A 13,058-nucleotide genomic window follows, 5' to 3' on the forward strand; every position below is an offset into this window, starting at 1 on the left:
TAGAGGATAAAATCAGACTCTCTTGGTTGAAGCCAGAGACTAGAGTGAGGCCCTTTCTTGGTTGAAGACAGAGACTAGAGTGAAGCCAGAGACAAGAGTGAGGCTGACAAAAAGGACAACTGACCAGCTCTCAGGAACTATGGCCAAAACTGTAGGCCTAAGGAGGTGGCAGAACAAAGACAGCCTCACAACCAAGAATTAGGTCAAACCATCTTCCAACTCTATGACTGAGTCTGCAATACCCCCAAATCAATGAAGAGCACAAGTTCACAGCTGCCATCAAAAGACCAGCTCTGGACTAGTCTTGTGGATGCAACCACAAAACTAAATCCACCAGACAAGAAAGAAGAAAGAGAAAAACAGAGCGCAAAGCAAAAGCAAAAATTCCCAGCCATAATGAGACTGTAAGCCAAAATTCCAAAGGACATGAGCACATGAAGAGATCAAATGCCAAAAAAGATGACCAACTCAACAAATGAAATATGAACTCACAGATGAAGAAACTGATTTTTTTGGACTAATCTAGCAAAGTCCTGAAAATAAGGATGCTCAAAGAGATAAATGTTTCATGATAAACAAGAATCATGAAACAATGCCGATGAAAATGAAATGAATATATAGGTATGAAATTAAAGCAATTATAAATTTCAGTAAAAAAAATACAGTCATGAAATTTGAAAATGTCTCAAAAGATGGGATGAATTTTAGACTGGATATAGTTGAAGATAAAATCAGTGAATTGGAAGACAGTTCTGAAGAATCTACACAGAATGCAGCAAGGGGAAAGAGATTAAAGATAAAAGAGATTAAAAATAAAAAAGAACAGTTCAAAGAGCAGAGCAAGAGAACAGCTTGAGAGACTCCAAAATATGTCTGATAGGATTTTCAGAAGAAAAGAATAAAGAAAATGTCAGGGAAATAATATTGAAGATATGATAGCTGAGATTATTCCAGAATTGTAGAAAAAAATTAATAATACAATAGGATTTTTATTTTTACCCAATCTGATAATCTGTGTCTCTCGAAGTGTGTTTAAACAGTTCACATTTATTACTATTAACTATTTAGTTGGACTTTCTTTTACTATTATGCTGTATTTTCTGCTCACCATCCTTATTCTTCACTTTTTTTTCCTTCTCCTTTTCTACCTTCTATTGAATTGATAAAATCTTCTATTTCCCATTTCTCTCCCAGTAATATCAGGTTTGGTACAGCTTTTGTCAACTTATTTGATGCCTTCTGCTTTTTTTATACCTTCTTGTGTTTTAATCACCTTTTCACCCCATTGGTGAGGGAAGGATTACCGCCCTAGAATTATGGGGATGGCTGAACACATGACACTCAATTCTGGGAAGTTTATTAGTCACATAAACTCACTGTCCAGGGGAAGAAGTCATAGCATACTGTGCAGGGCCATATGGGGTTGCACTCAGGAGGAGAGTGAACCACCAGGGACTGTAGGAGGCAGGGATTACAGTATCAAAAGAGTGAGATGAACCCTGGTCTTCATGGGAGGATGTTATTGGCTTATTGTAATAATTGTGCAGGCTAGCAGGGAATTGAAACCCACTTCTCTGGAGTAAGCAGGACCTGCTGCTGGTCCCCTTGATGGGGAGGGTTGTTTGGCTGGGGGGCTTTACTGGAGGGAGCAGCGTGGGGAGGGGAAGTTATAGCTAGGCCATTCAAGGCCCTCCCAGTTTCACCACGTGTCAAGGCAGCACTTAATACTGGGCCTTAGCTTTAGGCCTAACACACACTTTGCTGTTAATTTTCTTTTTAGTGCTGTGTAGACTGCTTACTATAATCCTGAATAATTTAGAAAGCAAGAGTTAGAGTTCTTGTACAGGAACCATACCACAATAAAGATGTTCTAAAAAAAAAAAAAGAATTAGAATTCTTTATTAATTCTACTTGGTTTGCCTTAAAGATTTTCAGAGGTTTTTGATATGGCATTCAAAGATCATATAGAAATAGAGTCCATATAGAAGTGTACTCTTTGCTCCCTGTTGTGAAAAATAAGTTGTCCCCAATTCATTCCCACTTTTTCTTCATTTTATCTGAGATCATAAACTTCATTATTTTTATTTATAATAGCTAACATCTTTGAAGGAAAAATACTTTTTTGACTCTTCAACGTGAAACTTAAAAAAACAATTATTTAGAGTAATGCACATATAGTAACTTTAAGTTGTGTAACTAAAGTTGCCCTTTGCCAAGAGGATAATTTTAAAAACTGGATTAAATTTTTCAAAGTAAGGCATATTTACTGCAACAAGTCAGTTCAAAAGTGTTTCAGAACAGGCAATGATCTCCCTTTCTTTCCCCACTACTCCGATGCTTTAGCATTAACCAGCCTTGCCGATTTGCTTTGTTCCTTCCACATTTTTCTCTCTACTCACATAAATACATGCAGATGCAAACCCTTTGATAGGCTCCCCCTCTATGTTTTACAGAAATGGGATCACACAGAAATTATTCAATTGCTTGCGTTTTAAAATAACCATTTTATCATAGACACTCCTCTAGGTTTGTTTTATCATGGACAGTCTTACAGGTTAATACATATATAGCTTATTCTTTAGAAATAGCTACATGATGGTTATTACTTTCATATAGATGCACCACAATTTATTAAACCATGAACTTGTTATTGGGCAGGTAGGTCATCGCTAGTTATTTTGCCACCATACATATTGCTGCAAGAAGAACTGTAGTTCATATATCTTTATATACTGGTGTCTTTGTTTGTATGTGATAGGTTTCCAAGATTGAGATGAGTATGTACATACTAATTTTTTAAAGATATTGCCAAACAATGAAATTATTCTGTATGATACTATAGTGGTGGCTACATGTCATTATGCATTTGTCAAAGCCCATAGAACGTACAACATCAAGAGTGAACCCTAATGTAAACTATGGACTTTGGTTGATAATAATGTGCCCATGTTGGTTCATCGATTGTACCAAATACGCCACACTGATGAGGGATGTTGAGGGTAGGGGAGTATATATGTGTAGGTGGGAAAGGCTATGTGTGAACACTCTGTATTTCCTGCTCAATTCTGTTGTGAACCTGAAACTGCTCTAAAAGAATAAAGTCTATTAAATATATATATATATAAGCAAATAAAGATATTGCCAAAGATTGCAAAAAAAGATGCTAGCAATTCATATTTTGGGGGGGAAATGTATGAAAGTCTTCCTTTCCCTAAACCTCTAAGCAGGTGATTCAAGCTGGATTCTTTTTTCTTATTCATGAGTTTTTGCATCTGATTTTTTTTCTAGTGTCCTAGAATATATTTTCAAGAAGAGTATGTGATTTATTCAAGAAGAGTATTCGAGGGGATTATGTTTTTTTAAAAACTTCCACATCCGAAAAGGCCTTTTTGTTGCCTTCATCATGAATGACAACATGGCTTTTCCTTTAGGTTTTTCTGGATCAGTATATTTCAAACTACAGGGCACAACCCCTCAATTTGAAACACTAAGAGTGCATTTTAAGAAACATAAAATGATATAGACAAGAATAGAAAATATTAAAGTGCATTGAATGTAGTAAAGATAGTTATTGCATCATGAATGTCTGAAGTTCTAAGTAAGAAGATTTAAATTTTGATATCCTTTATCCTGCTACAAATACTATATATAATATTTATATATGTTAACAAAGTAAAGTGTAGTTCTAACAAATTGAGGTTAAAAAATGGCCATTTACTTCCCTGGATGTTGTGAGAAGTCTGAGACCATTTTAATTTAGGCTCTTTGTTTTTATTTCCTAGTCTGTAAGATCCTTATTTATCACTCCTCTCCCTAATGTAAACTTATTTTTAAAATTATTTTTAATGCACATTTTAAAAAACAAACAATAGAACTGAGGATATAAAGAAAATAAAATCTCTCTCCCTCTTCAGTTTCCTGTTCCAAGGGTGTGTGTGTGTGTGTGTGTGTGTGTGTGTGTGTGTGTGTGTGTTCCAGAAATTTTCTTAACTTTTTTTCTTTGAGAATTCTACCATAGTTGTGTCTAAATGTGGTAATCTTTTTATTAACTTTGCTCAGGACTCAGAACATACTCTCATTTCCAACTGAGTTCTTTCTGTGTCCCAGAAAAGTTTCCTCCTCTCATGTCTTTGATTACTGTTTTTGCTTCATCTATTCTTTTCTCTCCGGAATTCCTCTTATTCCCAGGTTACATCCCCTGTGTCTGCCTGCCTGCCTCTTTCCTTTTCATCTCTTTACCATTTTACCCTTGACCATGTTAATTTTATTTTCTGCAGTGTCTTGCCTGCTATTTACAGCCTTCATCATGGGTTTGAACCCAGCTATTGTGGTTTCTGTCTCCCTGCTACACTTCCTGCTCTCAGATTTCTGCCTCTTTATCATGATCTTTTCTAGTTTCTAGATCTTTTCCAAAGCACCTTGGAATCTTACTGAGAATTCGAATCAGATATTCTGATGTTTTTTAAAAATGTGTGTTGCAGTAAACCTTTTTTGTTTTCCCCCAGGAGGCAGCTTCCTCGAACCTTTGGGGGATGTTTATTTTGAGCTGCAGAATCTTCCCAGATTCTATGAGTTTTCTTTGCCTCATCCTCACAGAGGAAAGTCAGTCTACCCAGTGTGACTGTCAGGGTGGAACCTTGATTTCCCTGGTTTTATTTTTCCACGTGGGGTTGAGATTAAAGTTGCGGGTGGTGGGCCGTGCCTGCCACCCACTCTCAGAGGAATCTGATTGGCAAATCAGGTCCTCAGCGTGTTTTCTGGCTACTCTTTGCCTGGTAATAATTGGCTTGGCCCTGTAGGGGGCAGTGTATCAGGGGCTGACGGCAAGTTTTATTACTTTTAAGTTTTCAGGAAGACATAACCACTGCAAATAAGTTAATCAAAGGCTTTAGGGAATTCCAGGCAGGGTGCCTGCCTGCTTTTCTGCTTCATGGAGCCACCAGCTGCTCCTCAGGGCTCCTCTGTGACTGGGCCCAGGTGTGACCAGCCAAGCTCCCAGAGTGCACTGGGGGTGGTGTGAGAGCTGCAGGTATGCACCCTCACCCCATCATCCCTGGGCCACCCTGGCCTCCAGCCCTACCTGATGTATGAAGGGGACTCCCTGGGTAGCTAGCATCCCCACTTTGTCCTGAACACGTGGCCCCTGCCCGATGGGGTACCAGGCTGCCTTCTTTCGAAGATGCCTTGTTTGGTCCCATAAGGTGCAGTCTGGCAGAGGGTCCTCGAGTTTCCCTGGTGTGGATGGCCAATATCGTCCCCTTTTCTGATGGCCATTTCCGGGGTGTTTTGTTCCCAGGAGGGAGGGAAGACAAGAATAATATCCAGAGAGTGCTGTGTATGCCTCCCTCCTGCGGGAATTCCCAGCTGGGTTTTGCTCACTTATTCACAATTTTTGTGTCCACTTGAATACTTGAAAACAGGGAAACTCATTTTTTTTCCTACTCTTGGGCTACATTCCAGGCTTTTGGGATCTCTTTTATCCCAGTTACCATGATATAATTTTCCAGTGATTAAAGGCACTGAAGGCAGAGACTTCTGCATAATAGTGTCGGATGGAAGAGACACGGGTCTGGGTAACTGGTGAACACTACTTGGGCCCTCCCCTCTGTGGGCAGAGGTGGGCACATGATCACCTGGGCCCTCCCCCTCCCCCGCCCGCCTCCTTCACATCCCTCAGCCTCCCCCTCCTTACTCCTCATTTGCTGGCAAGTGCTCCGTTCTTGGCCTACTCAGACTTTAAAGGCTTCCTCTCCCCCTTTCTGATTGTGAAAACACATAAAGAGTCACCTTCTGTGCTTTTAACATTTAAAAAACTATCACAGAGGGGCTAGCACAGCTAAAGCCATTCCCAGGTAATCAAGCCCACCCCACCCCCCCAGGTGTTTGCACCAGAGATGATGCAGAAGAAGAGCCAACAAGAAGGCCCAGGGCAGGGCTGTAAGCGGGTGTGTGGAGGCCAGGAGGCCTTGGGAAACCTTGATGACCAGACCTGAACACACTGCCTTTTAAAAAGTAGAAGCAGTTTTGTGGTGGACACTTGAATTCACCTTTGTGCCAAGGCTGATTGTTATTTCAGTCAAAACACCAGGAGAAGACATGAGTTCTGTGACGACCAGCAAGCTCCCACTTGTCCTTTCTGGGGAGGACCCTGGAGTCACTGACCAGTCCATGCCCAGAGGTGAAGTAGGTGGTCTACTTCCAAATATTACTGAGGTGCACATTTGGGTAGAACTGGACCTCGGTCTACAGACTCACAGCTTCTCAGAATGGATTTTTGATGGTCTGTGTCTTGTATGTATGTGTGTGTGGTTCACATGCCCACAAATCAGAGCACCACGCCCTTGCTGTCATGGGGCTGACAGTCTACTGAAGAGAGCTACATGATACACAAGCAGATAAATGAACAGGAGCGATTTAGACAGTGATAGGTGTTACAAGGATCATAAAACTGGCTGAGGTGACAGTGAGGGGCTGGGTGGCTCTTGTACAGGGTATGTTTGGGGAAGGCCTCCTGGAGCAACGTTAGGAAAGGCAGTACAGGTCAGAAGGAGTCAGCCAGGAAGTCAGTTATCCTCAAAGATCCTGAGGGTGAGTGTCCCAGGACGAGCAGAAGTCCTGCAGCAGGAGTGAGCTGACTGCATTCTTGGCACAGAGTGAAGGCTCCAAGGGCTGCAAGTTGATGAGCAAGGAGGGGAGACGAGGTAGGAGTGGTGGCCAAGGCCAGGCCATGTGCCCGAGGGCAGCTGCCCTGTCTGTGGCAACCAGTGGGAGTGGTCAAAGAGACGTCAGAGGCCCTGGATGATGGGTCCAGGGTCAGTGAGAGGCAGTAGAAAGTGTTTCTCTATCTTCTCCTTTTCTTCTCTCCCCTCAAACTTCCAGTAAAACCTTTAGCAGTTGGAACCTAGTCTCCTACTAGTGCGTAGAAGTCCTGGAAGGGTCTGGGCCAGTGTCGGGGATGAGGAGGGTTAGCTTGAGGGAGGCTGGGGACAGGCTGTGACAGAGGGGCAGTGGGTGAATAGAGCAGAGCAGCAGGAGGGGCAGAAGGCTAGGTGAGGCGGCAAGGGGCACAGGACGGCAGAAGGAAACATGGCAATAGCCCCCGTGGATCCTCGGAGTGCTTGGGAAGGTTGGACTTCCTAGGGTTGAATGGGATGGAACTGGAGCCCCTGTGACTTGTGTGCATTTTGTGGGCCCAGGCTGCTGAGGCCAGGGTGTGCTGATAACACAGCTCTGATTGCAGCATCCTCATATAGCTGGGGGACCTGGCTGATTCTAGCTGAGCTGTGAAATTGGTGGACTAGGGACCCTGTGGGCTGCTTCTGTCTGAAATGATACACATGGGGGCATGGGCTTTTGTGCTGAAGGAGGGGGCAGGAGGATTTCTTGGACTCACTTTTTTTCATTCATGCTATAAAGTTTCTTGAGCATCTATTATGTGCTACGTACTGATCTGGACAATAGATACAATGGTGAATAAAATGGGCAAAACATACCTTCTCTCATGGAGCATGTGCCACTGTGCATGAGCACACATGCACACACACACACGCATAGTAGAAAATCCAGGAGAGAGAGGAGGAGAAGGGAAGGAATGAAGTGGCCATGTGTCCCGGCCCAGCTGGAGGAACTGGTGTGGAACCTTGGTAGAGACAGGTATAGGGATGGCAACTCAAGGAGGGGAGGAGAGGAGTGGCTGGCAGCAGTGAGGATGACAGAGATGACTTCCAATCCCAGCTCTGCCTTCTGATCACATAAGATAATGTGTGTAAAGTGACAGGTGATGCTGGGGAAGACTGCTGTGGGCTGGGCACCACCCCCACAGCTCACCTGCCACCCCCAAGCCAGAGGGAGCCAGGGCATTCTGGGAAAATGGCAGGTGAGGTTTGGAAGTAGGACCGAAGCCCAGTGAGAGAACCTCAGGACAGTCCTTTCTGCCGTTGCTGAGGGACTCTGCCTTTCAGAATCCCCAGGGGTGATTTCTGGCCACAAACTCCTTTCTGCACACACCTGCTGGGCTGCTTCCCACCTCGGCACCTTGGCATCTGCATTGCCCTCTGCGTGGCAGGCCTGTGACCCCAACCTCCCCAGACCCTTTTGGGATATCACATCCTCTCTGCACCAATGCCCAGCACTTTGGATCCTCCCCACTGTAGCCCTCTGCGCCCAGTGGCAGGTGACCTGTTAGCTGCCTAAAGGCTCTGACGGCTGGGATGACACGGTATTCTGGTCCGCCTCCCAAGCACTTAGTAGGGGCTCCATAAATGTGTATGGAATGAATATTTGCGTTAAGGGAACTTAGGAATTCTGGGAAGCAGGGCCTGTGGGTGAGAGGGGTGCCCACAGGAGTCTGGGTGAGGGCATACCTGCTCTGGCTGGGTAGAAGTCCTTGAAGTCCGCCTGCTCGTGGGCCCCCTCGCAGCCAGCCAGACACCGGGCAAAGATGGCCAGGTACTCGGCCAGGGCCCGCTCCCTGTCCTCCGTGCTGCTCCGGAAACCCCGCTGTTGTAGAGCTTCGCAGCCCGGAGGAAGACGGCCTCCTCGGGCTGGGCCTCCAAGTTCGGGAGGAGCCCGTCGGTGGTGATCGCATGCTTCGGGTTCTTCTGGAGGAAGGTGTAGGCGGCGGCCACCGCCTTCTCCAGCCGGTTAGCCTGCGGGGTGGGGACAGAGCTGGTCAGCGAGGCCAGAGCCCGCAGCCCCGAGCGCTCGGGAGGACTCGGAAGTCAGGGTGCTGGGTGAGAGCCGCGCTCCTGCCGACCGGACGGGGTGCTCACCTTGAACTGTGCGTAGTGCAGGTACTGGTAGGGCAGGTGGCTCTGGAAGTCACGCAGCAGCTGGCGTGGCGGGTAGGGCACCTGGAAGGCGGGAGGAGAACGCTTACAGCGCCCAGGCAGGCAGCGCGCTCCAGGACATGGCTGAAGAGCCGCAGCTCCCGGGCCGGCCCACCCGCCGCCGCCGCCGCCGCCGCCGCCGCCGCCGCCGCCCGGGGGCGCGGTGGCTGAGGGCTCGGAGCCGCTGCAATTGGCGGGGAAGGCCTGTCCCGCAGAAGCCGGTGCCTTCGAAGCGCCACCTCGAGGTAATGCACGCTCTTGCGGCAGCTCTCGCCCTCATCCTGCTCCAGCGCGTACCCGTGGGCCACGGCCAGGGGCATCAGGTCCTCGGGCGGGAAGCCCTGGAAGCTGTACTCCTACTGCGCCCCGCCGCTGCCCAGCAGCAGCCACAGCAGCCACCACGCCGCCGGAGCCAGGCCCCCTCCGCTGCCCACTCCGCGCCCGCCGGCTCTCCCCGCCGAGCTGGCGTCCCCGCTGGGCGGGCCGACTCAGGGCCCGGCCCGCCCTTTGGGTCTTAGCGCCGGGCACTGGGGTTAGCAAGATGGGGTGGTGACTTGGGTCAGGATCCCCGAGGGGCTGAGAGCTGCGTCTCCTTTCCTTTCAGAAAGCTCAGCGGTGTCCTGAGTCCCTGACCTGCTGCCCTTGGGGATGTTCCCCTTGGCAGATGGTGAGTGGGTGCGGAAAGTCTTGCCACTCACTTTTCCCTGAAAAACATAATTGTTTTGTTTGTTTTTTCTGTTTGTTATATTTGCATGAATCCAGTAAATGTTGCCTACTTCTGAGACTCAATACCAAAAGGGCACCAAGTAAAGGCTGGGAACTGGGGAGTTTATGCCTTGTCCAGAGGGACAAGATGCTACTCAGCCACAGAATGATGCTGGCCTTGTAAAATGAGTTTGGAAGTGTTCTCTCTCTTTTTTTGTGGGGGGGGTGGGGGGAGAAGGGAAGAGTTTAAAAATGATTGATATTAATTCTTTAAATATTTGGTAGAATTCACTAATGAAGCCATCTGGCCCTGGTTTTTGTTGTTGGTGGTGATAGTGGTAATTTTTTTTATTATTGATTCAATCTCCTTGTTTGTCATTGCTGTGTTCATACTTCCTGTTTTTTCTTAATTCAGTCGTGGTAAAAGTTGTATCTTTCAAGGAATTTGTCCATTTCTTCCAGGGTGTCCAATTGTTTGTGTATAATTTTTTATAATAGTTCTTTATGAACTTGTTTTTCTATGTCTGTGACATCGATAGTCTCCTCTGCTGTTTCTGATTTATTTATTTACACCTTTTCTCTCTTTCCTTAGTCTTTCCAAGTGTTGGTTAATTAATGTTTATCTTTTTAAAAAATGAATTCTGAGTTTCAATTTTTTCAATTTGTTTTCTATTCTCTATTTCACTTCTTTCTACTATATCTTAATTATTTCCTTCCTTCTGCTCATCGTGGACTTCATTGGTTCTTTTTCTAGTTCCTTGAGGTACATAATAAAGTTTTTTTAGGTCTTTCTTTCTTAATGTAGGTGGTTATCACTACGAAGTTCTTAGAACTGCTTTTGCTGTATTTCCTAAGTTTTGGTATGTTATGTTTTCATTTTACTTGTGATATTTTCCACTTTCCTTTGGATTTCTTCTTTGTCCCCATGGTTATTCAAGAATGTTAATTACCATGGATTTGTGGATAGTGTTCATTTTGTTACTGATTTCTAGTTTCATTTCATTGTACTTGGAAAAGATACTTGCAATGATTTCAGTTTCTTTACATTTGTTAAGGCCCAATGACCTCGTGTGTACTCTGTCTTGGAGAATGCTCACTGCGCTGCAGAGGGGGGTGTGTTTGCTGCTGTTGGAGGGAATGTTCTGTGTGTGTCTGTTAGGCCCATCTGGTCTGTGGTGTTTTTCAAACCTGCTGTTTCCTTACTGACTTCCTGCCTGGGTGATCTATCCATTGTTGAAAGTGGGGTATTGAAGTTTCCTCCTATTATTATCTTGCTGTCTGTTTTTACCTTCAGATCTGTCAATATTATTTTATATACTTAGGTGCTCTGATCTTGGGTGCACATATATTTATAATTATATATATATATGTTATTATGTATAAGAATAATAAATGTGAAATAATCTCATCATACTTCAACAAAGCTGCTCAGCTTCCGGGGCTTTGGGGGACACTCAGAGAGAAGATTGCAAATCTCCTCACCCCTAGCTCCAGAGCCATGGCTTAGAGATTTTGCCTCGGTATAGAAGCAGCCCCTCCCCAGCCCCCAAAAATAGCTCTTAATCTCTTCTCCCAGGAACCAACTGTACTTGCAACATAACATGGCAGATCAAGCCAAAAGATGCTCTCAGGTACAACTGAGTTTGTTGAAAAAGGCAATTGAGAGGATATTCATGGATGTAAGACTGATACAGTTTAGACTGTAGGCCAGCTCATGTGCATTAGAAAACTGAGGAATAAGAGTGGGAAGGAGTTCTGCTGGGGACAGAACAAATATTAAACATTGACCTAAAACATTACTCCTTCAAAGGAGTCAAAATTTGATTGGATTAGTTTGTAGGACAATTTCTGCCCCATAGAATTGTTGAAAGTCATAGAGCAACCAGCTGCCAATTAGTGGAGTTGAACAGCTGAGTATTTTGAGGAAAGAGACGAAGAGCCCTAGCAATATTACTATCAGTTCACAGTGACTGTAGGCACACCCAAGATTAGGCTGCCCTAGGAGCAGCACCAGAGGCTTAACACTGTGGAGGTAAAACTGATTGCCATAAAATAATCCAGCCAACACTAAACAAATAAGTAAGTAAATAATAATAACAAGATCCAGAAGGGAGGTCCAGTACCCACAGTTGCTACAGTGTCTTGTCTAAAATGTCCCATTTCCAACAAATTTTTATGTTGTAGAAATGAATAGGAAAATATGACCCATACATCAGGATAAAAAGCAAGAGAAACCACCTGGAAGAGTGACCAGATGACAGGCTTAACAGAAAAAAACTTCAAAGTAATCATTAACATATATTCATAGAATTAAAGGAAAACATGATTATTAAAGAAGTGAAAGAAGGGGGCTGGGTGTAACTCAGTAGCAGTGTGCATGCCTAGCATGCATGAGGTCCTGGGTTCAATCCCCAGTACTTCCATTAAAAAAAAGAAAAAAAGAAGAAGTAAAAGAAGTGGGGAAGGTATAGCTCAGTGGTAGAGTGTGTGCTTAGCATACACGAGGTCCTGGGTTTGATTCCCCAGTCCCTCTATTAAAAAATAGTAATAAATAAATGAATGAATTAATTAAAAAGTGAAAGAAGATATAATGACAGTGCCATATCAAATCAAGACTATCAATAGGAGGAAGGGAATTTTGAAATATAACCACGTGGAAATTGTGGAGTTGAAAAGTAAAATAGTTAAAATAAAAAATTCACTAGAAGACCTCAACAGTATGGTTAGAAGTGGCAGAAGAATTAGTAAACTTGTAGATAGATTGATACAAGGGAAAAAAAAAGAGAGAGAAAATGAATGATGAGACATGAAGAGAAATGTGGGACACCATGAAGCACACCAACACATGTACAGTGGGATTGTCAGAAACAAGAGAGGTGGGGGGCAGAAAAATATTTGAAGAAATACTAATTAAAAACTCTTCAAATTTATTGGAAAATACTTACACATTTAGAATCTCAGCAAACTCCCAAGTAAGATAAACAGAGAGAGATCCACAAACTTACACCTTCATGGTAAAAATGCTGAAAGGCAAAGACAAGGAGAAAATCTTGAAAGCAGCAAGGAGCAAATGACTCTTACACAGAAACCATAGTAACATTAACAGCAGACTTCTTAGCAGAAACAGTGGAGGCCAGAAGGGAGCGGGACAACATATTCAAAATGTTAAAAAAAACAAAAACAAAAACAAAAAACCCCCCAAATCCATCAAACAAGAATCCTACGTCCAGTGAAGCTACTTTCCAAAATGAAGGCAGTATAAAATCTTTCCCAGATAAGCAACTAAGAGAATTTGTTCCTAGTAGTCCTGACTTAAAAAATAGTAACGGAGTTTCTTTGGACTGAAAGCAAATGTTCCAGATGGTAGTTCACTCAAAAACCCCCCAAAAAAACAGTGGTAAAGGTAATTATGTAAATATAAAATACAATTTAAGTACTTAGTTTCTCCTTTTTTTGTCTTAACTGATTTTCAAACCAAGTGTATGAAATATGTATATGATGAATTATTGAGCCTATAACACATCT

General features: G+C 44.0%; 1 protein-coding gene across 1 annotated transcript; it reads right to left on the reverse strand.

Annotated features, from left to right (window-relative positions):
- Window positions 1-1,878: 1,878 nt before the first annotated feature.
- Window positions 1,879-10,764, reverse strand: LOC116669305 (endoplasmic reticulum protein SC65-like). Its single transcript, XM_032498665.1, has 4 exons — window positions 10,737-10,764; window positions 8,772-9,103; window positions 8,364-8,648; window positions 1,879-6,669 (listed from the first exon to the last, which is right to left on the reverse strand). The coding sequence occupies exons 1-4, from the start codon at window positions 10,762-10,764 to the stop codon at window positions 6,574-6,576; spliced, it is 741 nt and encodes a 246-aa protein (XP_032354556.1). The 3' UTR covers window positions 1,879-6,573.
- Window positions 10,765-13,058: the final 2,294 nt, after the last annotated feature.

This window comes from Camelus ferus, chromosome 16 (genome assembly GCF_009834535.1).
Source record: "Camelus ferus isolate YT-003-E chromosome 16, BCGSAC_Cfer_1.0, whole genome shotgun sequence".
Lineage (NCBI taxonomy): Eukaryota > Metazoa > Chordata > Mammalia > Artiodactyla > Camelidae > Camelus > Camelus ferus.

What these genes read in the sequence shown, in the direction of transcription:
- LOC116669305 (XM_032498665.1), bottom strand. Translation starts at nt 10,764, where the DNA reads ATGGATAGATCACCCAGGCAGGAAGTCA. An exon ending in ATCACCCAGGCAGGAAGTCA is followed by an intron (nt 9,104 to 10,736) that starts GTAAGGAAACAG and finishes GAGCAGGATGAG; the next exon opens with GGCGAGAGCTGCCGCAAGAG. An exon ending in CTTCTACCCAGCCAGAGCAG is followed by an intron (nt 6,670 to 8,363) that starts GTATGCCCTCAC and finishes ATCAACTTGCAG; the next exon opens with CCCTTGGAGCCTTCACTCTG.